This window comes from Melospiza melodia, chromosome 5 (genome assembly GCF_035770615.1).
Source record: "Melospiza melodia melodia isolate bMelMel2 chromosome 5, bMelMel2.pri, whole genome shotgun sequence".
In the NCBI taxonomy this organism is placed as follows: Eukaryota; Metazoa; Chordata; class Aves; order Passeriformes; family Passerellidae; genus Melospiza; species Melospiza melodia.
The window spans coordinates 12,445,082-12,468,661 of record NC_086198.1 but is presented as its reverse complement, the minus strand read 5'-3'; the positions used below and the strand labels follow the sequence as shown (position 1 = coordinate 12,468,661).

The 23,580-nt window shown below is 38.8% G+C and overlaps 1 protein-coding gene across 4 annotated transcripts in view; it reads left to right on the top strand.

Annotated features, from left to right (window-relative positions):
* The window catches only part of FNIP2 (folliculin interacting protein 2), a 50,190-nt gene that overhangs the window by 20,110 nt on the left and 6,500 nt on the right, over nt 1-23,580 (top strand). For 2 of the 4 annotated variants that reach the window (XM_063156296.1, XM_063156295.1), the window contains exons 2-16: nt 2,135-2,261; nt 4,234-4,368; nt 5,438-5,538; nt 5,625-5,696; nt 6,326-6,426; nt 6,624-6,713; nt 7,815-7,886; nt 8,497-8,626; nt 12,000-12,201; nt 12,770-12,858; nt 13,715-13,861; nt 13,995-14,164; nt 17,411-18,719; nt 19,509-19,665; nt 21,381-21,581. In XM_063156296.1, coding sequence (XP_063012366.1) covers nt 2,135-2,261; nt 4,234-4,368; nt 5,438-5,538; nt 5,625-5,696; nt 6,326-6,426; nt 6,624-6,713; nt 7,815-7,886; nt 8,497-8,626; nt 12,000-12,201; nt 12,770-12,858; nt 13,715-13,861; nt 13,995-14,164; nt 17,411-18,719; nt 19,509-19,665; nt 21,381-21,581 — 3,103 coding nt within the window. The remainder of the gene's footprint in view (nt 1-2,134; nt 2,262-4,233; nt 4,369-5,437; nt 5,539-5,624; nt 5,697-6,325; nt 6,427-6,623; nt 6,714-7,814; nt 7,887-8,496; nt 8,627-11,999; nt 12,202-12,769; nt 12,859-13,714; nt 13,862-13,994; nt 14,165-17,410; nt 18,720-19,508; nt 19,666-21,380; nt 21,582-23,580) is intronic. The other 2 variants (XM_063156298.1, XM_063156297.1) reach the window with 1 other exon arrangement.

The following is a 23,580-nucleotide window of genomic DNA, read 5'->3' as shown; positions in this document are numbered from 1 at the left end:
CTGTGCCAGTAATGGAGATAACTAAGGCTTTATTCTTGCATAGAATTTAAGCTAAAGGCATAGAGATGTAACTTTTCTTTGTTGTTAAAAAAAGGAATGACCTGCAGACTTGTTAATAAAACAGCATAGTTACTTCAGGTTGTCTGTTGCAGCAAGTAAGTAAATAGCTGTGTAACTGAAGAGGTATTGGGGTATCTGGTACTGAAGAGTATCAGATTTGTGTGACAGACTAGGATGAGGTGTATTGATGGCTCTGACTTCTCTTGCATTCAGTATAACTGGATTTTGTAATACCATTGCATAGGCAGTGGGCTGACAAACTAGTAACAGACTTCTTACACAGATGGTGTAGTTGCAGCTCTCTGTGTAAGCAAGGTGTGTAGGAAATTCGTTGGGCAACTATCAACAATGGTATCAGGTCTGGTCTCATGGAGGTTAACATGATGCTGTGACTGCCTTTGTAAGGGAAGGCTTGAAAAGAAATCTGCCTGGCACTCTCAGCAGTTCTGGAGGCAACATGTTACATACAGGTCAAGAAGCTTCCTCACTGTGGATGGCAAAACAGCCTTTAGCATCATTCCATGATGGGAAACCTTGTACGTTATGTACATACAGCATACTTGTATTAGAGTAACTTACAGTGGAGATAGGTATCTGGCTTATTCTGCCCCAAGATGTTTAAAAATAGACCTCCAGATAGAGTTCTTTCAGGTTTGAAAAATATGTCTATTTAGGCTTTTTTTTCTTAGTTACATAGAAATAGCACAAAGAAGAAATTCAGCTGGCTTTACTAAAACTATTTTGGAATCACAAGTCTGCAAGTATACTTCTAAAGCAGTTATTCTGACTAGCAGGATTTGATAGTGTTTACCTCACTGTTGATTTATGGATGTTGACAGAGCATGTAATAAAAGAAGTAGCTTCCTAAATTCTAGTCTTTTGTCTGTATAGGGGTTTTATACTCTTCTCTCAATTATCTACCTTCAGTTTCGGTAAAGCAAAGTTTGGGGAAATTCCTAAATGAAACCCTCTTTTGGGTGGAAGATCAGTGTGGCCTTGACTGAAGTCTGTAATGCAGTTTGTTAAGCCAACGACTATTAATAACAGTTGTACTCTCACCCCCCAGGTGCAGTCCATCCAGGTCAGGGCTGGGGCAGTGAGGCTGAGCATCAGTGCTCTGTGGCACTGCTTCATGCAGTAGTAGGTTTTTTCCATTGATTTCAGCTTGTCAGCACATAACCTGGAAGTGTTTTCTGTAGCTAAAGCTGAGGCCAAACAAGTCTTCATGCTCTGATGTGTAGACTGACTCCTTTTGGAATTAGAAAACGAGGTTTCTTGTCATTGCCACAATAATCTCTTTGGCTTCTCAGCCTCTGTGGTAGTGCAGTGAGGCAGGTCATGTGCCATGTTGCATCTTTGCAGAATGGACAGATTCTGGCTTGAGAGAATTGTTTTGTTTCAGATTGAAGTTCAAGTATCTTGGTTTCATGTACTAAATTATTTTCATTGTAGCTGGACATTGTGTCAGTGATCAATGGCTGCTCTGTAACCCCTGAAATGTCTCCAAAAAGGGGGAAGAAGAATGGAACAACATAAACCTTGTCTATCCATTGCAAGGCTTAAACTTTGGGAAAATCTTAACTTGCATTGTCAGGAATATGTCAAAAGGAATTAGGTTTGTGTTGTTTAGAGAAGGAAGAGAGAGGATGTAAGCCTTGTGCCTTTGAAAGACTGCAGTAGAGAAGATGGTAATCCACTGTGTTTTGTTGCCACTGGGAGTATTGCATAAAATAGTACACTTACCTTATAATAAGGATGATCCAGGCTGTGTACAGAGAAGAGAACAATTGTAGTTAAGCCTGGAGCAGATTGTTGAGAGTAAGTTTTGTGTTCTCTTTCTGGAAAATTTTGAAAGAAGATTGGATGAAAATTGGTCTGGCTGTGCCTGCCTCTGTCAGTGACACTGAGCTTAGACACTCCTTTGGAGTTCCTTTTTTCTTGGAGCTATGTGATTTGCAACCTGGATTCTGTAAATGCTAAGTAAAGCATATATTTGCCTAATACCCATTTCTTCACTTAAATGAACCTGCAAAGTATACACACTATTTTAATATCTCCTGTTTCTAATCCCTAGCTGGTCCTCTTCGGAGTTGGACTTGAATGAAATCCGCCTGATAGTTTACCAAGACTGTGAGAGGAGAGGCAGACAGGTCTTGTTTGATTCCAAAGCAGTCCGCAAAATTGATGAAGCTGTGGTTCAGGTATGAAATTTTCATTTTGCTGTTGTCTTACTGCTCTTTTGTTTTCCTTTCCAAAAGTAGTTCTTTTAATAGGACAGTATTAACTTCTTAATCTTGTGGTCTTTCAGTGTGATAGCTGCAACAAGCATCATTCCAACAAGCCTATGAACATGTCTGGTATTTGGTATTTCTGATATAAATATGGTATTCAAATGTAACAATCCAGATTTGCTTTCAGACATAGAAATCTATTTACCCTTAAACTGAGATTTCTTCAGCCTTTCTAATGTTGACTGTTTGCTTTATGTTGCTAGCCCTGGCTGTGCAGTCTGTTTCAGTGATGTACACCATGTGTCTAAAGGTGCTTTTTCCCTTTGGTGTTTGCAGTAGTAAAGCTGTTGTCTTTATGTGAATTAAAACAACTTCCCTGGCTAACCACGTAAGCATGACACATGGTGGTTTATGTGGCCGTGTAAGTTTTGGTGACACATAGAAGCAAGAGCAGATGCCGTCAAGATGCAAGTTCTTTTTCTTCTCTCCAAGCACACTAATTGTGGAGTAAAGCTTTCAGCAAACTTAGGTCATTTTAAGATCAGGAAACCAACAGTGTTTTCTGTTTTGTGGTGGTTTTGCTTGTTTTTTTCCCACTGCCTCTGTTTCTCTTCTACATTAAATTATATCTAATTTTTGTTTGTTTTGAAGTTTTTCTTAGAACCAACAGCTTCAGCTTGTTAGACTAACAGGGTTTGTTGCAGAGCTATATATATACACCTGTAGAAGCCATAGAAGAAGAGTCACAACTTGTAGGATTTACTTATGAAGATGCTTTAAAAGCACCAGTCTGTATTTCGGTCACACTGTAAATATGCCATTGTGCTGAATCAGTAAGACTGATGAGCATCATCAGCTGATGTCTGATCATCTACTTAAGAGTGTAAATGGGTCAGACTGCTTGTTAATCTTGCTTCCCCTCTTTCCCCACCCCCTACCCAAAATCAAGGTCATTACTAAGTATCTTAAAGTTGTTTTAAAACCAATAGCATCTTAGCAAAAAATGCATTTCTGGCTTCATTTACATACTCAAATTATTCCACTTGCTTGAATACCTTAGCTAAAAGTTAACTACAAAATGTTCTACCAGAAACTCTCTACGCAACACTGACATAAAACAGATTATAACCTCCCTCATAACACATGATACAGGCTATAATCTGTTTTCTAGCCAGACACTCACTAATCTAAGTACCCTTTTAAAGCAGCCATAGTGCTTTGAATGCCATGCAAACACATGGATGTTAAAAATAATTTTGAGTATTTGGTTGTTGTCAAACACCAAAACTAAAACTTGATTCATTTAAAATTAAGACAGAACTACTTTCAGACTCAGTCCTGTTTAAATTGAAGTCAAAGGAGTGAACATGTGTTTACTGTGTGTTTTTCTGAAATACACTAAAGCTTATTCACATTGAGTATTTAAATACACTTGAATTGTTTGTCTTTAACCTGCTAATTCTACCAAATAATGGATTATCTATCCCTTGTTTTTGCTGGCTGTTCTTCTGTTTTAGAAATGTGTTAATCATTTGGGGAGCAAAAGTTGTATGCAATTTGAGTGATTAATTGTGCAAATGATCACAGGAATTGGTTTGTAAGAAACCCATAAACTGAGATTTTGTTTACATAAATTTTGGCAAATATTACAATGAGTAATTCATAACAATTGGGACTGATCTTCCTGTGAAACTGAGTAATCTGATTATATGTGATACTATGAAAACCTATCTGACAGGGTGAATGTGAGAGCAGTTTTCCACTTGCTCTGATGCTGGCATTTTAAAAAATATTTTAAAACTGATACATATTTTTTGAGCCAAATAAGAGTATTCTTTATTTCTGTTGCTTTCCTGTAGTTTTAAGGAGATTCTTGCCGTGATATGTTTAGAATGGGAGTTCTCAGATTGACTTTTTATCACATTTTTCTGTTTTAACATAGAAAATGGCAGATGAGGCTTCTGTAAAGACTTCTGCCAAGAACTGCCAAGCAAGCAATGGGAACAACAGTGTTTCTTCCCATAGTCCCTCTGTAAGCTGTATGCAAAATATCAAAGAACAGATACCGAAGTATCAGGTAATATTTGTTACTTTGTTGCTTTTGTTTTTCCATTTTACGGAAGGAGTTCGTTTATTAAAGCCTCTGCTTAGATGCATTGAATGACTTTGGCTTCTATTACATTACAGCTTAATTTGAACCTTGAGGTCTATTCTATCCTCAAAGTGTTTTGAATAAAAATATGTGTGGGTGCATCTTAACCTTTTAGTCTATCTTGGTCTTACCTTTCAAGGAGTTGTGAAATATATCTAATAGCATTTTCTCATAAGAAGGTTGTAAGAAGCACTATACTGTTCTCTGTTCATGTGTACCTGTGGTTCAGGTCAGTTCTGAAGAGGCTGTTGAACATAGTTTATTAAGAATCCCTTTAGTCTGTCTTACTATAACATAAAGTTTAAGTACTGTCTCTTTCTTAGTAAAAGCTTTAGCATTTCACCTAGAAAAATGAAGCTTGAAGGATGTATAGGTTAAGGTGGGAAAAGGAAATTATGATATTTAACTGAAAGGTTATTTTCTTCAGCATTAACAAACTTCTCCTTGTATTTGCTATGGATGATCAGTCTGAAACAGAATAAGCAACTGATCTGAAGACTGCATTTCTAGGTATAATCACAAATAATTTTTCAATAAAAAACGTTTCCAAGAAGTTTTCTACAAAGACCGGGAAGTTGAATTTATTCATTTGGATAAGGAAGGCAGTTTATTTTTTGGGGATCCAGACCACAGAATCCAAGTCCTGTGAGCATTTACAGCTTTTATCAAACACTCTGTTATATGGGAATGTTGATGGACACACCTATTTCTTTAGAAATGCAGAAGATCTTTTTTTCTGTCTTGCCTTTGGGGGTCTGCCAGGAACAAGGATAGCACTGCTCATCTAGTGAGCAAAATGCAGGTTTTCTTCCTGCTGAACTTGCTAAATCCACAGTGTTACACCCACACTGAGTGCACACTGATCTTGCTTTGCATGAAAAAGATGAACTTCTTTGTTCTTCATTCCCAGTGCATCACTGTGGCACTATGGTAAGTTGAAATAGTATGCCAAGTTATTTTTGACTTTGCTGTTCCCGTCTTCTTGTCTGTGTAGTACACCAGACCAGCCTCCGATGTCAATATGCTGGGAGAAATGATGTTTGGCTCAGTGGCAATGAGTTACAAAGGCTCCACCTTGAAAATTCACTACATACGGTGAGTGTCCTTTTCTGTGATGCACTGTCTTTTCAGGCTCTTGGAATTGATGACTCAGTGAAATAAATGACTGTTTATCCTTTCAGCTCTCCCCCACAGCTGATGATAAGTAAAGTCTTCTCAGCCAGGGTAGGAAGCTTCAGTGGAAGCAACAATAAGTAAGAACATCTTTCTTTATATATAATTTCTTTCCTTTCCCAGCCAGTGCAGTTGTCTGTCTTTCTTTCTCCTTTTGTAGTTCTGGTAAAAAATCGAGAAGGCAGCTGTGGAGAAGAATTCTCTTAATAGATCCTAGTTAGGCCAGCCAAGTTTTTAATTAAAAAAAAAAAATAAATCTCCAAGTTTCTGCTTCCTAATTTGTCCTGGACATGCAATAAAGGTCCTAAACCACCTAAATGCAGAGGTTAGGTGCTTTGGACAATCAAAATGTCCATCTCTTACTGCTGTCAGAAGGGTGAGGAAGGGATAGGCTGAGAATGCTTTGACCCCATATCCCACTTCTGTTTCCTTCAACAGATACACTGTTCTGTTGCGCCTCCTCCCCAAAATGGGCAAATATGAATAAATTGAATCCCAAGTGTCCTAGAAAGAAGTTTCCAATAATTTAAATGTAAAAAATAAATGAATGCCTGCTTCCTTCCCGTTTCAGAAACCTACTTGTCTTTCAGTTTGGTTTTAAAGTTAATGTTCAGCCTTCTTTTTTTATAAAATGAACCTAATTCTTAAGCTAATATTAATGCCTATTGATCATATTCTGAAGGAATACTGGCTTCTCCCCCTGTTTTAGCTTGCAAGATAGCTTTGAATGCATCAACCAGGATCCCAGTCTGGGAAAGCTGAGCTCCAATCAGAATGGTTTGGGAACCTGTCGCAGTGGAAGTAATTTAGGTAAATATTTCCAGGTTCTGTGTCTTTCTGACAACACGAGGCCATCTGTTCATTCAGTTTGGGCTTTTTTTTTTTTTTCCCAGTACATCACCTCCTTGGGTTTTTTACCTTTTATTTGGCTTGGTTTTTTTGGGGGGGGGGTTTATTTTTTTTTTTCCATTTTTTTCCATTTTCTCTACGTTGCTTTTGTTTCCTAGGTGTGTTACAGCTATGTAGCAGCAAACTGCTGCAGGGTGTGTCTGAAGGAGGTCCCCTCCGGCTCATCCGCAGTGCTTCTTTCTTTGCAGGTTTGTGTGGAATGCCAGCCACAGTGTGACCCATCCATATGCACACACAAATCCAGCTCCTTCTGAATCTTTGCAGGACATGCATAATTAGTCTCTAGAAACAGAGGGCTGAAATAGTGACAACAGGTGTATCTGGTACATACTTACAAATAAGTCTTCTGAAAGATGGCTAAGCTAAATTACTGTGTTTTGTTTCAAAGATATTTTATGTAGTCTTTTAAAGATGAATTAGCCCTTATGTTTCTTAGAGAACTTATGTTTCCTGGCTTGGTGCTGGTTTCTTGCTAACATGCAGGTGTCTTGCTGGTGTACAGCTTTTTTCTTCTCTGGTCTCTTGCTACTTTTTAATTTGGTGGCAGATGTTCAAAATTCTTGAGCTAAGTCTGGGAGGCTTTAAGGGTTTTTTTCCTTAAGCAATATTAATTTCTTTATTTGTCAAAACTCTAGGCTGCCTCAAGTTTCTTTTTACAGGCATAATGATGATCCATGCAGGTGGGTAGATCTCAGGCCTAATTACTTCTGTTAATTGCAAAAATGTGAACTGAAATACCAATGCAGTTTCTTCACAGCCTTTGCAAATCTTGCATGCTCTACAATTTGAGTTACTCTGCACTACTAACACTTCAATGTGATCTGACAGACTGAGTATTTCTTATTGTGAGGCTTTGTGGACAGTAAATCTCAGCTCAGCAAGTGAAACAGAAGCTTTTAATGGACCTTGTGCTAGACTATTTCATTCTGATCTTAATCTGTGTCAAAGGACAATCTTGCATACTCAGAGTTTATCAAGAGTGATGAGGATACCACCAGCCCTCACTTTCAAAGTATATCTGATTTCTGATAATGCAGACTGTATTCATATTCTTAAGCTCCTTAGAAATGTTTTCACATTTGGGCAAATAACCTTCCTGTGGTAACATGATACTCAGCACAGGCTACTGTTTGCTGCCACCTCTCTTCACACCATACTGATTTTGAGCAACAGTACGGGATGTAATTTTTTTGGTCTATGACCTTTAAACTTAAACATTTTTTAAAATGCTGACAAATAGTACGATGAATTATGTAATATTTTCTATTGATCTGCTCTGTTTGTTTTAGCACACAGCACACCTGTTGATATGCCTAGCAGAGGACAAAACGAGGACAGAGACAGCGGCATTGCTCGGTCAGGTATCTGCTGTCTATCTTGTTTGCCTGCTTTTGTAATTGTTACAAGTCTTGGCTGCAGTGATTCACCTCAAATATAGACACCTCATGACCTGTAAATCCATAATTGTTTTTATCTGCTAGGTGGTTTGCCTTCTGCATTTGCCCCAAGCCTTTATGCAAAAATATTTGCAATTATATTCTTTGTTTACAGCCCACCATGTTCTGGGCTCTTAAACAGTTTATAATTTAGGGGAAGAACTGGTTGGAGCCTTTACTAGAGCAAATGAAGAGAAATGGCTTTTTACACTGAATAGGAAAATGAAGACCAGAAATCATCCTGTTGATTGTAATGGGAGTGCAACAACTCGTGGGAGAGAACACTTTTAATGAGAATAAGATACATTTTAGTATGTTTAAGTAGGGACGATCTCCTACTTTATAACAAATGAATGTCCTCAAGCAGCAAGATTTAAAATAGATAATTGTCTCTCCTGTTGCAAGTGAGTTGTGTGAAAAAGACCAGAAAGCAAGAGCAATATTTGTGAGAAATTATTGTTAGAGTATGAAGAAAAGTATTTAACCAGCACTCTTTGTGATTCATTGTATGTGGGGTTTCTTGCTTTCCTCATAGCATCTCTGAGCAGTCTTCTGGTTACTCCTTTTCCATCTCCAAGCTCTTCATCGTCATCTTCTAGCAGCTATCAACGTCGCTGGCTCCGAAGTCAGACAACCAGTTTAGAGAATGGAATTGTTCCAAGATGGTAAGTGTAGCACCTTTCTTCTTACAACAAGTGTTTGAGAGCTTAAGCCTCCCTTCTTTAAAAGCACAAACCCTGTTATTAAATGTTCTCTACTCAGTCTATCTTCTGTGCGTGTTACGTAAGATTGCCAATATAAAAGAAGATGAAGTTTTGGTCGAACCTGAACTTCAAATCCCAATTTGGAATATAATTATTTTTATTGGATACATAGGCTGTGTATTAATATGGTGTGAATGTATAGGCTGTGTATGAAACCATATTCTGAAAAATAAATTAAATTTTTTCTGAAGGAGCAGAGTATCCTGTTCAGATGAAAGGGACTGTAACAGCGCTGCTGCCATAATGACTTTATACTATGATGAAGTCTGACCAGTGAGCAGTTAGAGAAATTTTGGAGTAATAGCCCATGACTCTCTTGGCTGGTACAGGATGTTCCTGATGTGACTTCTACCAAAACAGGAAGAAAAAAAAAGCTGTGATCAAAAAGCTTGGCTTCTGTTTTGGAATTTTATTAGCTTTTGTAGCTCAGTGGCATAACAAAGCGTGGAATGCAGCAGACTTTTCATAGCTAATAAGCAAATTCTTCCCCTGTCATTTGCAAAATAGCAAATGGTTCTCAGTTATCTTCTCTCTGTACTCATCCACCTGTACCCAGACACAGAGTGGAATTAGTGGAGACCTACAAGAAATCTATGCTATTTGGCCTCTCTCCCTTTTCAGTTAAGAGAAGCATAAAAGCTGCCAGTTAAAATATGTGGTCAGTAAAAAATAAAAATTGAACCTCATTTGAAAAGCTTTCCCTAGTGTAAATCAACACTTGCAGCATTTTTTCTAGATATTCTTAGTGAATAATTTTAAACATGAAGAATTGTGCCGTGGTACTAAAGTGCTGTCTAAATCACACTTGCAGTTCAGAATAAACTGGTTGCTTTAAGTAAACTGAAGTACTTTTTCCTAAAGAAAAAAGGCTGAGAACAGCCCATGTAAAAAAGGTTAAAACATCTAGGGTAAATAAGATCATTTCAGCCCAGTTTAAGAAGCAGCCAAATTTTCACAAATATAAGTTTCTGCAAAGTGTTCTGAAAGTTACAAATGGTCTAGAGGAAATCATCTTTGGGCTGCTTACTTGCTGGCCAGAGCAGGGTTGTTGGTTTTTTCCCCCACTGGAGAACCAGTGCTGGGGAAAGATACTGGAAACAGCACATCATTATTTTTACTGTCTAGAATTATTCTTGAACTGGGATTCTTTCTAAGCCAAAAGACCTCTTCAGATACTTGTTTTCTGGTTACTTGCTAGAGAAACAGTAGGCTTCTGGTTGAATACTTCAGTGCCACAGAGTTTGCACCCCAGGTGCACAGCCAAGATTCTACAGTCTCTGTGACTGATGTTTTAGGCCAATAGCTCAAAGAAATTGAGATGTCTAGTTGGAACTCCACAAAGTCGATTGGCAAGCAAGCTAGATTAGCAGTTTTGTTGAAAAGGCTTCTCTCTCAGACCTAAATTCCTCAATTTCTGTTCCTGGGAAGCAGTACAAAAGCTTGTGATGTTTCTTAGATGCTGACTGACCATCCTTTCCTGACTTCCTTGGGAATTTCTGTCTCTGTATGCAAGTTCCTGAAGTTCAGATGAGGTTATGTTTTTGTCTGGAACTCCGTTTTCCCACAAGTTGTTTTTTTGCTGTTGTTTAATTGTCTGTTTTATCCTGTGTTCATGGACTCATACCTCTGTGATGAGAATTTTTTGTATATTTAACTTTGTCAAACCAATTAAACTGTAAACTAAGTATTTTTAGAATGGACTAAGAATGAATGCTTAGCCCTGAGTCTTTCCTTTTGTTAATTGCTTCATAGTGTTCTATAAATACTACAGACGCCATTTCAAGATACTTCTGATATGAAAAGACTTCAAACTTTTAATTACCACTCACTGATATTTCAGTCTTAACTTAAAAGGAACTTAAAACCAAGCTATTTCCAGATGAGTGCTGCTCAGAATGTCTCCATGGCTTTTTTGTCTTTTTACCCTTTTCTCCTATAATTTCTCAGTAGATTAACACCCATTATTCAGTTGAAATTCCTTACAACAGACATTTTTTCCATACTATTTTAGTTATTTATGTATACACATTATATTTATATATATATATGGTGTTCTTTTCAGTTAAATTGATCAAGATCTTTAAGCAAGAAAAAATAATAATTTTTTAAGTCAGCAGTATCAATATCTAGTGCTGCAAGGCTAGTATTTATAGAAGAACATGGTGAGGGATTTGTCACCCTTTTGTATAATCACAGTAAAAATTATGCTGGGCTGAGACTTGTGGGTATCATCCAAATCAGTTGCCTGTGCCAAGCAGTAGCTTGGAATTTACATCAGGTGTCTGTGGAACTTGACTCTTGAGTAAGTCTTGAAAAACTCCAAGGATAGAGATTCCACAGCCTTTGTGGACACTGCCATCCCCTTGACTGACCATTTTCCCCCCATTTGACATTATCTGCAAACTCACTAAAGGTGTGTTTTGGTCCACAGGCCAGGCTCATAATCAAAACGTTGAGCAGTATTGATCCTAGTAGCAACCTATGTGTAATATTGAGAAGAGACAATTGTTGAAAGAAATGTGGCAGCACTCTCAAGGAAACAAGCAGAACATGGGGAAATAATAATGGTTGTAAAATAGCCATTGGATGGGTATTTTTTTTTTATTTCTGGTATTTTTTTATAGTTTTAAGCAGAAAACAAATCTTTCTAAGCTGAAGTCTACACAATTTTGAGCTGGGCAAACATGTATTCGTAGGCATTAAGTTTGTGTTTTTACAGTAATTACTGGATGGTGACATTTTGTCTTGAGTTAAAATAGAAAGTTTTATTTTGTATGCAAACATCCATCTTAGGATGCCAGAACAATATAGATAGTATAGGTTATATGTTTCCCAACTTCCCTCATGAGCAACAGTCCAGATTCAAGAGCATCATAGATATGCAGCTGAGCACCCAGAGAGGAGCTCAAGTGCTGGATGCAGTTCACAGCTCCAAAGTTACCTTTAAGCTTTTTTGGTGATTTTGTGTGATGTATCTCTGTTCCCTTTTCTTCATCTCCCTCAAAGTTAAATCCAGGAGGGAATCTATTAGTTCTGTTTCACAGGAAAGTGTTCACACCAGGCCTCGCTGGGGGTTGTCTTCTTCCTATTTGAACAAGCACAAGACAGAGGATGTCAGGCATCCTCTGTTCAGAAACATGTGATAGCAAAGCCTTATGTAGTCAGTCAAAGGAGTCCTACAGATGAGTTACCTTCCACTGTATAGAGAGCTATGGATAGAAGCCGAATTCTCTCCCAGTACACAGGTAACTGTCCTAACAAATCTGTCTTACAGGTCCACTGAAGAAATGTTTAGTATGGCTGATGAAAGCTGCAGCTCCAATCCTGCAATGGTTCGGAGGAAAAAAATTGCAATCAGCATCATCTTTTCTCTGCCTGAAAGAGAAGAAGCTCAGAGAAACTTCCAGGATTTCTTTTTCTCTCACTTTCCTCTTTTTGAGTCTCACATGAACAAGCTGAAATATGCAATAGAAAAGGTACAGAATACTAATTTGGCATAATGTGGAAAAATGTCAATCAGAATGAAGTATTCTAGAATCTGATAGATGAAGAGTGGGAGAAGGTGCGTGGTTTCAAGCTTGCCTCCCTCCTTACACATGCAGTCTTGAGCTTGAGCCCAGAGTAGGAACTCAGCATTTGCTGAAAGAGGTGCAGTTTCTTTTCTAGACAGAATTAGAATGGAGAGTTTTATGCTATGGGTGGTTTTTCCTTCGTTCTTGCCATATTTCACTCTGAGGTTTTCTTGACTCCCTAGAGTCTGTGGAGATGATGGTACTCTGTCCTTTCATGCAGTGTCTAAAAGAGAGACACAAAATATTTGTGTCTTGCTGTTGTCTTCTCAGAAATGTTCTCTTCTCTCCCCTTGTCCAGTATTAGGGATTGGTCTCCTATGAGGTGGAGGGAGGTTGGCATTTGTTGCTATCCTGAGTGGCTGTATAGGACTGGGGCTAGATCTTAGTTATTTTGACATGTTAATGAAGTTTAAAAAGATGAAGAATGTGAATCCTTTAAGCAGCTGTTTTGTGTCTTTAACTCTTAATCAAGGCCATGATCTCATGTAGAAAAATAGCAGAATCCAGCCAGAGAGTGCAGGTTTATATCAGCCGTGTCATGGATGCCCTGGGAGAATTCAGGTGAGTTGATGGAATTCTGAATTAAAAGGAGAGCACTTTTCATGCCCCATGAAAGATATTTGTCTCTTCCAGTTATAAGCAACTGAATGTAAGGTCTTGTATTTTAGATAGTCTTGCAGTTAGTGTGAATGAATTTTCTGCATTGGTTGTTGGGGAAATGTTTTCAGAAAACTTTAGCAAACCAGCTCAGCCATTTTCCAAATGAGAATGAAAGTAGTTCTGTTGCACTCATGTGTTCCTGGGATTGTCAGTTAAAGTCTAAACATCTCATCAAGAGCTGGCTTCTGTTGATGACTGTGCAGTTGGGTGGATTGATGTACTCAGGCAGATAGATGTGTCTACTCCTAGCCATGGATGTTGAACAATGTAACTGGCAAGAAAGTTGCAGTCAAATGCTCTCTTTTCTGTACTTGAGAAATGAAGGAATGGTCAAAGGCTAAGAAAGTCAGCCCAGGAGAGAGAGAAGGCTTTAATGGAATGGAGGTTCTGTAATATCTGGAATGTGGAATCAAATCTGTGTAATGAATATAATGGGTTCTTCTTCCCCTCAAATTTATTTCTGAATGGTTTCACTGAATAAAATTCACATGGGAATGCAAAAAAGGGAAGCCAAACATGTAATTCATACGAAGATACTGGGTTACTGATAATATAAATTGAACAGACCAGTGTTGTGAACACTAGTAATTACTGGAAGAGTAAAAACTCTTGCAGTTTGTTTAGTCTCCTAGATCTTACCAAAAAAAGCAGCGAATTATAATCTGGACAACAGAAGAGGAAAGGGGCTACTTGTATTTATTTGCAGCATTGAGATGTGTGCATTAACACTGACTTTTTGGGACTTTTCTTTGGGCAGAGTTACCATCTGGAACCTATATTCTGTTCCAAGGATTGCAGAGCCTGTGTGGCTTAATATGATGTCCAGCACCCTGGAAAAGAATCAGCTATGCCAGCGTTTTCTTAAAGAATTTACCTTTCTGATAGAACAGATCAACAAAAATCAGTAAGCTTCCCCCACTCCCTTTTTTTTTTTTTAAGTAAAAGCTTTTGTGCTTCCCAGTGCAAATGACTTAATGGGGTGTTCTTTTGCTGGTGTTACTTTGGACATACTTTTTTAAACTTTTTTTCCCTGCTAGGTTCTTTGCTGCTTTGCTGACCGCAGTGCTGACATATCACCTGGCGTGGGTCCCCACAGTGATGCCTGTTGACCACCCTCCCATCAAGGCCTTCTCTGAGAAGCGCACATCCCAGTCTGTCAACATGCTGGCAAAATCCCACCCATATAACCCTCTCTGGGCACAGCTGGGTCAGTATGATTTGGAAAACTTCAGATTTTTCTATAACAAGAAACATTGTGCATCTACCCCTTTTAGATAAGGGCTGCTTGTAGTCCAGGTCATGTTTCCTCCTACCAACAGGTGTTTTTTGCCTGATTAATCAGAGAATTTGGAGGCCTATTTGCATATCCTGCTTTTTATTCTTGTTCCTTGTTGACATCCACTGTTACACTGTCTGGTTAACTTGTTATAGAGGTATTAAGATGGTGCAAGTGCTCTGAATGGTCTGAGCAGTTTGGGAAAAAACAAGATGAAATAGACTAGATTGAGAGGAGTTACCTGGGCCTTGGAGGCCCTTTGTAGTTAAAATTGGCTACCTCCCTTTGTCTCTTTCTCACATAGCTAGAATAGAGAGCAGGGCAATAGATTAGAAGTCTGGCAACTGGCAGTAGCTCCATTCACTTACTGTTACATGAATGGACTTGGGGCAAGATTTTTTTTCTATGCTCTGTGCCTCAGACTGGTCTCTGACAAATTTTATAGCTTGTAAATTATCTTGATACAAGGGACTAGATAACTCATGTCGAATGAGTAGGTGAATGAAAGCTCAGAAAGTAATTCTATCAGTGGTAGATATTTGAAAATTTCTCATCTTCTTGGCAGCAGATGAAAATGTGACATCAGACAGCCCTTCACTTTAGCTGATGTATTATATTGCCATGTAAAATAACACACGTGCACACTGAGGCAATGATGTGACTTAACTCTGTGATGCTGGTGCTGTCTCTTCCTGATTGTCTCGGGTTTCTTTTTCTCAGTAACCTCTATGAAGATTTGCTCCTTTGGCCATGTAGTTGTCATGAATTGTTTCCTGGTTTAAGATGTCATTTAAACATTGTGCAGAGATTAGGCTGAAGGGGAAATTAGAAGTGTGTTCATGGTGTTGAGGACGGAGCCAGGCCTGGAGTTACAAGAACCAGCTGGACTGGAGGCGTAAGCTCAGTAGTAGCTCTTGTGGTTGCTCCCAGGAGTCACCACTGGTGACTAGTCAAGAGTCTGTTTCTCTTTTTGTCCTGCCAAGTTCTCAGTGCCTGAACTCAAAATGCTCTCTGATTTTGTTTCATTCTTATAAAGCCCAAAAAGCTGTTACCATTGTGGTTGCAAAAGCTGATTGTGAAAGGGAGATGTTGCCCTCTGCTGGTCCTCTTCTTTAGGAAGAGGGAAGAAAAACAAAAAATCAAGTCTTGGTGCTTAAAAATGGAAATGACAGGATTTTGATGTACCTGTCTTCTCACCTTCAGACCTGTATTTTCATTACATATTAAATACCAACTGCAATTACTAATATAATTGTAAGTCCCTCTGTCACGAGGACATACTGTCTCTTAAACACCAGCTTCAATCTAATGGTATTAAGAAGTATTAGGGCTTCTTGGAGATCATGATTTTGACTTGTACTGTCTTATTAGTATTTATATAAAAGCCAATTGTGCAAATGAACATGAAGCCTGAATTAGATTTCCATAGTGACTGTGCTCAACTCAGAAGTAAAACAATATATTCCAGTTTCATTTCAATATTGCTTGTCCTTGTGACCTACCAGCCTTTTAGATTAATTGAGGAGTCTGAAGCCCACTTTTGGTTCCTTAGGAATGAATTTGCTGGCTTGTTAGGATCTGGGCTTGGTTGCAAGGGTGTCCCTAACTGAAGGAGAATAGCACCCCTGGTGTTACCTACCACCCAGGAGCCTCTGCAGTACGTCACTGGCATCATGGGAAATGGCAGGTCTTAGCAGGGGAGACAGTGAGAGCCATGGAATTAAGGTCTCATTGATCCTTATTTTGTAGGAATGGAGTTGGGAGCCTTATTCCTTTTATGTTCTGTATAATGAGGAGGAGGCTGGACATAAATGTGCTCTTGGGGTTTTTTTTTGCTACGTTAGTGTTGAAACCAGAGCCCCCCTTGCCCTTGGAAGAAGTCTTTCTGAAGCTCTGTTTGTAACTCTTAATGTAGTGTTGCTTCTTGAGGTCTAGTACAAAATCCCGATGGCAAGCTCTGTCCAGAACAAAATTTGAAAATTTGAGCAGCCTAGAGGAAGGATTTAGCACCTGAAAGCAGTCTGATAGATCAGCAGGTAGCTGATCAAGCCTCAGGGTAGAGAAGCCTGCTTTGCACACTTCAGGTAGCTGCAGAAAATTGTTTGCTGGCTGTCTCCCATGTGCTGGTGAGAACAGACATAGATTGGTTAACCAAAGACAACTTAGTGAGTGTGCTCTGATGGGTGTCATGTGAAGACAACTGGGTTAACTCATCCTAGGAATAGACATTTCTTTGAGTAAGCTGATCTTTTACCAATAGGGCATGTGAGCATTCTTTTATTGGCTATCTGTGTTTACTTCTCCCAGAACTCTGGAGTAGGGGCCCTTTAGCTAATAGGTGATTATAAGCAGCTAGAAGATAATTGCCACTCTCCCAAAGAAATATGTTGAGAGTAGGATATGTACAACCTTAGTTCTGTTAAAAAAGCAGTTATTCAGGATAAATAGCAAATAAGTCATTCTTTGGGGGACTCAGATGATGATGTAGTAGTTGCCTACCTTTCATATTGCAGTTGCATTTCGATTTTCTGCTTCTTCACTCCCCCTGCCAAAGTTAAATGCTCATGTGAGTGAGGTTGGCTCCCACATACACAGCACATGCCTTGCTCAATAAGGTAGTTATGTGCCTCTTTTTTCTGAACCTCGTTTATTAAGCTAATATTTATTTATTTTTTTCTTTTTTGATATCTTAGTCCTGAAAAATATAATTAAGATTTTATTTGTGTAAAAATGCCTGTGTTTAACAGAAAGTCACTGCACTAACACAGAAAGACTTTGATGTGAAAGAAAATTAGTAAAAAAATAGAAAATAATATAGCCGGTTTCAGAGTTTTGCTGGACCTACATTCTTCTTTGCCCCCTCTTGTGTCAGTTTCCAGGTGATAATGTCTTGTAAGCAGAGTGTAAACTAAATCTTAGTGCCTCTTAACAGAAAGAAAATGAGTAATAGCAGCTGATTCCTCACAAAAGCCCTTCTGGACAAAAGCCAGGTGTAAGAAGCATTAGGTGACTTCTTTTGTTGCTCTTTGTTTTAAACTTTTATGAATTCACTGTGGAAGAAATTAACTGTCTAATTGTGTCCATAGTAAGTACTGTTTCAAACTGTGTTTAACTTGAACAGTAAAAGTTATATCACAATGCAACATAAACCTGTGAAATTTTTGCTTTCCTGTGCAGGTGATCTCTACGGTGCCATAGGCTCTCCGGTTAGACTGACTCGGACTGTGATTGTTGGGAAGCGCAAGGAGCTGGTGCAGCGCTTGCTCTACGTTCTAACTTACTTCATCCGCTGCTCTGAGCTGCAGGAAAATCAACTGACCTGGAGTGAGAAGGCTGGGGAGGGAGAGCAGGTGCTAAATGGAAGCAAGATCACAACTGCGCTAGAAAAGGGAGAGGTAGAGGAATCTGATTATGTGGTTGTCACTGTTAAAAATGACCCTGCTCTTGTGCCTCCAATCCTACCTCCAAAGAATGATGGAAGTAAGAACAACAGTACTGCAGAGTGGGTGCATGAACCAGAAAGCACTCAGGCTGTCCCAGTCTCTTCAAAAGAAAAGAGGGAAGCAATAGAAAAGGCAAGTCAGACCTCTGAAACATCTGTTGACTGTCTAACTGGCAATTTCTGTAAAGGAGCAGCTGATGGTAAGAAAAGAACTGTCGCTGATACAGGAATTATATCCTACCACTCTGAAGAATCATCTAAATTAGAGGATGTAATGGATACAAAGAAGAACAAGAACCAGAATGAGAGAAAAGTGGAGAAGGAGTTTTCTAGTAGGTCATGTGCTGTACCTTGTCCTGAAAGGTCTGGCCACAGGAGTTCACACTTAGAAAAGGTCACGTTTCAGATTGGAAGTTCAGCATCACCAGAGTCAGACTTAGAAACTCATAGAAGAGAAATGGAAGAAAATCTGAAGGCATTAATTAAACATCCAGAGGTGATACGTTGTGCCTCAAGTTCCACAAGTCTGACTGTGGATACTTCTCAGAATCAAGACAGTTGTGAAGCTGCCTTTATCAGTAAACATAATGTTTGTTATGCACAAATCCCACCGTGTGAGGAGAAGGAAAGTATACTTAACCAACATATGGAAAGTAAAGGAACTGAAGTGAATTTAATTAATTCAATATCTAGTGAAATGCTTTTGCCCACAGATAACATAGAAACTGTAAAATTGCCAAACATGAAAGAAAATAGAACTTTATGCTCTGGCAATCTGGAGAACTATTCTTCTGACTGTGTAGAAGCAGATTCTACTGTCAAACAGGATTCCTCTAAAGTAGGTGCTAAAGATGTCCCCTATGGGGATTCTGGAAGGAAAACCTCCTTCAGAGTTGAAGGGGACATTCCAAGGAACGAGAGTTCAGACAGTGCTCTTGGAGCTAGTGATGAAGAAGGTGATTGTTGTATCCCTGATGAAGTGCATCATGATAACATCAGCAAACGGCTTGAGGAATTTGCAGAAGTGGAACTTCCTTTGCCAAGGTAAAGAAGTCTGATTAATTTAGAACTAAATGAAGTCAAAAGCTCTAGCTACTTTGGAGTTGTTTAAAGTTTCAAGTCTGAAGTTCTTCTGGGAACCTGACTAAGTTCCTTGCAAACAAATCAGTGGCAGACAGTGATGTAGTTAGTTAGAATTCTTGTAAGCAGATTTGGCAGAAAGGAAACATAGCAGATTTAATAAAGTTTTATAACAAAGGTATATTTCAAATGCCTAAAAAAGGTGATCAAACTTTATATGTAAGCTGACTGAAACGTTTAGTGTAGACATGTAGATAGAACATCTGAGGACAAGCAAAACTTTACTTAAAAAGATAACTGTTTAGATTTGACATAATTCTTAAATGAAATACAAATTTGGAATAAACATGGGCACGCTGTTTGAAAATTCTTGATCATTCCAGGTGCATATGGAGTTTGATGGTGCTTGGGGTCAGTTTCTAGACTTACCTTCAGCAAGAGAATTGAAGAAAACTTGAATTTAGCAAAACTGTAAGCTGCACAACATGGAGCCCATATATCCCACAAACTCCAGTGCATATAAATTTTCTTATATGCAAGTTTGAGGAAATCAATACATGGTTAAATTTTAGCTTTTAAAATTCTTGTTTCAAGGAGCAGCAGTAGATGTTTACTGGTGTGGACATTTATGTATACTTGTAGTACAACTGTTGATTAATATTTGCAGTAGAAAGAGAGACTTTGCATTCATGTAAAATCTGAATGCAGGTTGTCAAGCAAGAGTCTTACCTGCTTTGTATTTCTGTATTTCAGGTCAAATACCATCAGCAGTCAATGTGTGAAAAACTTTGGAAGATCGCTTCTGGGTGGTTACTGTCATACATATATACCTGATCTAGTGCTGCATGGAATAAATAATGATGAAAAACTCAAACAGTGTCTACTAGCAGATCTACTTCATGCAATGCATGTGAGTTCAAGTGCTGAGTCAGAGTTGTGATATTACTGAAATCTACAGAAGTAGGTTATTTCAGTAGGTGACTTTTTTTACTTACCTGTTCTGAACAGCCACAACTGCCATGTCTGCCTTTTTGAAAGATGTAAGCCCTTAATTTACTATATGCAATGCTTGTTCATGCAAAAATCATGTGCTTTCCTTTATTACGTTCAAGGCTTCTCTTCCAATATTAACGCAAGGAAGATTGTTTGCAACTTCAAATTACAAACAAGGAAAAGAACCCTTGAGCTGCTTCTCTTTTCCATCACAATAGCAGACAAAATTACCTGCATTTCAGAAAAATTATATGCAAGTTGAAACATCTTATTTTGCTACTTAGTGGCATGTGTTGCAGGTGAGGTAAAGTCATGTTGAGGCCTGTGTGATGCTAGTCTGTAGCAGAAATGACTGACTACAGAAGATAGTTGTATATAGATAAGAAATTTGCTGTGTTTTTTCTCCACTGTAAGTACTCCTACATTATAAAATTTATAACTAAGCTTTCACTGGAATAACTGTGTGACCTCAGTGTGCAATTTAAAATGCTTATCTAGTAATTGTCAGCAGCTTCTCTCTGTAGCAAGAATTATTCTGCTGGCAGGACTGCATTTATTATCCAGAGCAGTGATGTGTGTGTCTGTCTGTTCCTTAAGGAACATCAGATTGGTCTGGTGTGATAGTGTGGCTCTTCTTTGGTGGATGACAAGTGGGCCATGAGCTTGCACAGCTCTTGCTGCCAGTGCTCTCCTGGTGTGCCTAGCAAGAGCATTCTAGCTGGTCAGGGGAGGTGAACCTGCCCCTTTACTCAGCTCTAGTGAGGTCACATCTGGAGTGCTGTGTCCATCCCTGGGCTCCACAGGTCAAGAAGGACAAGGAGCTACTGGAGAGAGTCCAGTGGAGAGCCCCAAAGATCATTAGGGAGCTGGAACATCTCTCTTCTCAGAGGAGACTAGACTGAGAGGGGATCTCATTGGTGCATATTAATATCCTAAAGGGAGGTGTCAAGAGAGTGGTGCTCAGCAACACGACAAGGAGCAATGGCCATAAACTAAAGCACAAGAAGGTCCACCTCAGGAAGTTCCACCTTCTGAGGAATAACTTTATGTTGAGGGTGGCAGAGCACTGGAGCCAGCTGCTCAGGGAGGTCATGGAATCTCCCTCTCTAGAGACATTCAAAACCTGCCTGGCCATGTTCCTGTGTCACCTGCTCTAGGGGACACTGCCTTGGCAAGGAGTTGGATTAGAGGATCTCCAGAGGGTCCCTCCTCCTCGCTTTTCTGTTACACCCTTCTTGGCTGTGCATAGTAAAATCCCTCACCTGTCTCTGAAACATTGAATGTACTTTCACCATACTGGATCAGTGTAATTATTACACTCTTCATTTTGAAAGAAACTAATCTCTTCAGGGTAGGGGGAATACATGAAGAAAAATAAAATTGAGTAGTGATTTTCAGGCACTAATGAAAATCAAATGTCTCAATCAAATTGGCAGATGCAGTGCTGCTGAATGTAAATCTTGGCATTGTCTTGTCATTTTTTGAGATGCCTTTGTTCCCCTAATGGACAAAAAAAAAATGCATTGAATCACTTCCTTATTTGCTACATCAGTGTGTAAAAGTAGAATATCAAACTGAGCTGTGGAAATGTATATGAAAGTATCACACAATTGTATCTTGTTTCTGTTGCAGCATCCAGTGCTAGATGAGCCCATAGCAGAAGCTGTCTGCATTATTGCAGACACAGATAAATGGAATGTACAAGTAGCTACAAGCCAGAGGAAGATGATGGACAGTGTGAAGTTAGGCAAGGATGTTCTGGTTTCGAGTCAAGTATCCAGTCTGTTGCAGTCTATTTTACAGCTTTACAAACTGAACGTCCCAGCTGACTTTGTAAGTATTTCTTTATTGAAGGCTGAAGCTAATGGAAATTGCTTAGCTCAGATAGCAAGCATAGAGTTCTGTAACTGTGTTGCAATATCAATGAACTAAAGCCTGATATAGTGCAGAGCTGTTACAACATGTTGAAAAGAATCCATGCTACAGTCCAGTAATGGATACCAATGGGAACCAAGTTGGTTCTGGCAAAGAACTTCCTATTCTTGGAGTTTCTATTCAACTCTGTCATGTTGCATACTCCCTATGCCACAGCATCCTTTCCTGTCCTCATTTGTAGTGGAGTTCATCAGAGCAAATCAGTAATGCTAATTTTGCTGATTACAATGAAATTACCCCCAAGTCTGACTGCAATAACTATAGTTCAGTTTTTAGCACATGATTATTGGTGAGGGGAGATGGAGGGGTTTGTCAGTAGTCACCACTTTTCTAATAAACAGAATTGATTTGTCCTTCAGCAGATAGTTTGAGAAATTCTCTAGGAGTCTTGTGTAATGACTGTGCCAGCAGATGGAAGAGAAAGATAGAGCTAAACACCAACAACTCAAAATAGTATTAGTTGGCACTGTTTTGGGTTAAATTGGTGGTATTGATTACACTAAGTTCTTCAGGTCAAATACTAGGCAAAATATGTGGGTACATTTTTGAGTGTTTTCTCTGGATTCTTCTGGGCATTGAAAAATACACAACTGTGGTTGAAATTGTATCTTAACACTTGCACAGTCACACCTTAAATCCTGGCATTTTTAAACTGAGTAGTTGATTTTGCAACTGAAGTGTTCTTTCCAGTGTTTCCTTAGGATTTGTGTATGCAGCTTCTATAGGCCTTGTGTGGTTTGGGAGGTGTCTGGAGGCAGAATGATTTTCAGGGGTTTTTATTTCCTTTTTCTTACAAAAAGGAACTGTGAAGTGACAGTGCTAGTTGTTTGTAAATTTATCATTTGTGTTAGAAATACTTTGATCCTTCTGTCAGGAGATTTTGCAACTCTGCTAAAACAACATCAGTGCGTGGAAGCCAAGTGTTCCTAAATTCTAGGAGAAGTATGACATTCTCATAGTAGTACTTCTATTGATTTCAATTTGGATAGAAACATATGTATTGATGTACTCATATCAATCAGAAATGACCACAGTGCCGTATGTTTGAAGCTTCCTTTAGGAGTGCAAATCTCTTTACATGCAGTTACTGTTCAGATGAGTATTTTTGCAGTTTTGTGGTACCAACAAAAAACAACCCAATTTGAGACCAGATGAAAAACAAGTGGTGATATTTTACCACTTTATTTTACCACTTCAGACTGATAGTTGTGCTGCAGAAAGCTTTGCAGTATGCCCTGGTGAGAGGAAAGTGCTGATTGCAACTGCTGCATTTTAGCAAAAGTTTTACCTGCATCTTTAAGCTCAGTTTAAGCTACTCTTCTTTTTTTAGAAGTTACTTGACTTTTTTTCCATTTGGTCGATGAGAAAAACTGCAGAGGATGCTAATATATAAGAAAAAAACCAAAACTTGTGGACACTGAACAAGATGGGTTAATGTACCGAGCCTGTGGGCAGAAACATCTTTTGATTCTTTGCTGGTGTTCAGAAGGAGCAGATCATATGATGTAAACAACTCTTCTTTTAAAATAATGTGGGATTCTTCCTTACTTGCTCCCTCATAACTTAAAAAAAAAAAATAAATCCATAATCCTTAACACAAATACTGGAATTGAAACAGATTGAAATGCTACTTTGTGAATCAACTGCATGCCCCCCATAACCACTGAGAAAGTGCTCATAGGCTTTTTGCATGAGGGTTACCTGTAATGGAAAAGATAAGAGTGCTTGCTTCCCTTTTGGCCAGAATCAGAAGTGTTACGATTAGAATGACTTGAGTGAATTTGCTTGAAGCAAATTGATCAAACTATTGTCAAAAACCTTCTGCCTTTCCTCCATTGGTGGCAGTGATTTTACTACCATGAAAGCACATTTTTTAAAATGCCTCTTTATTTTCCAT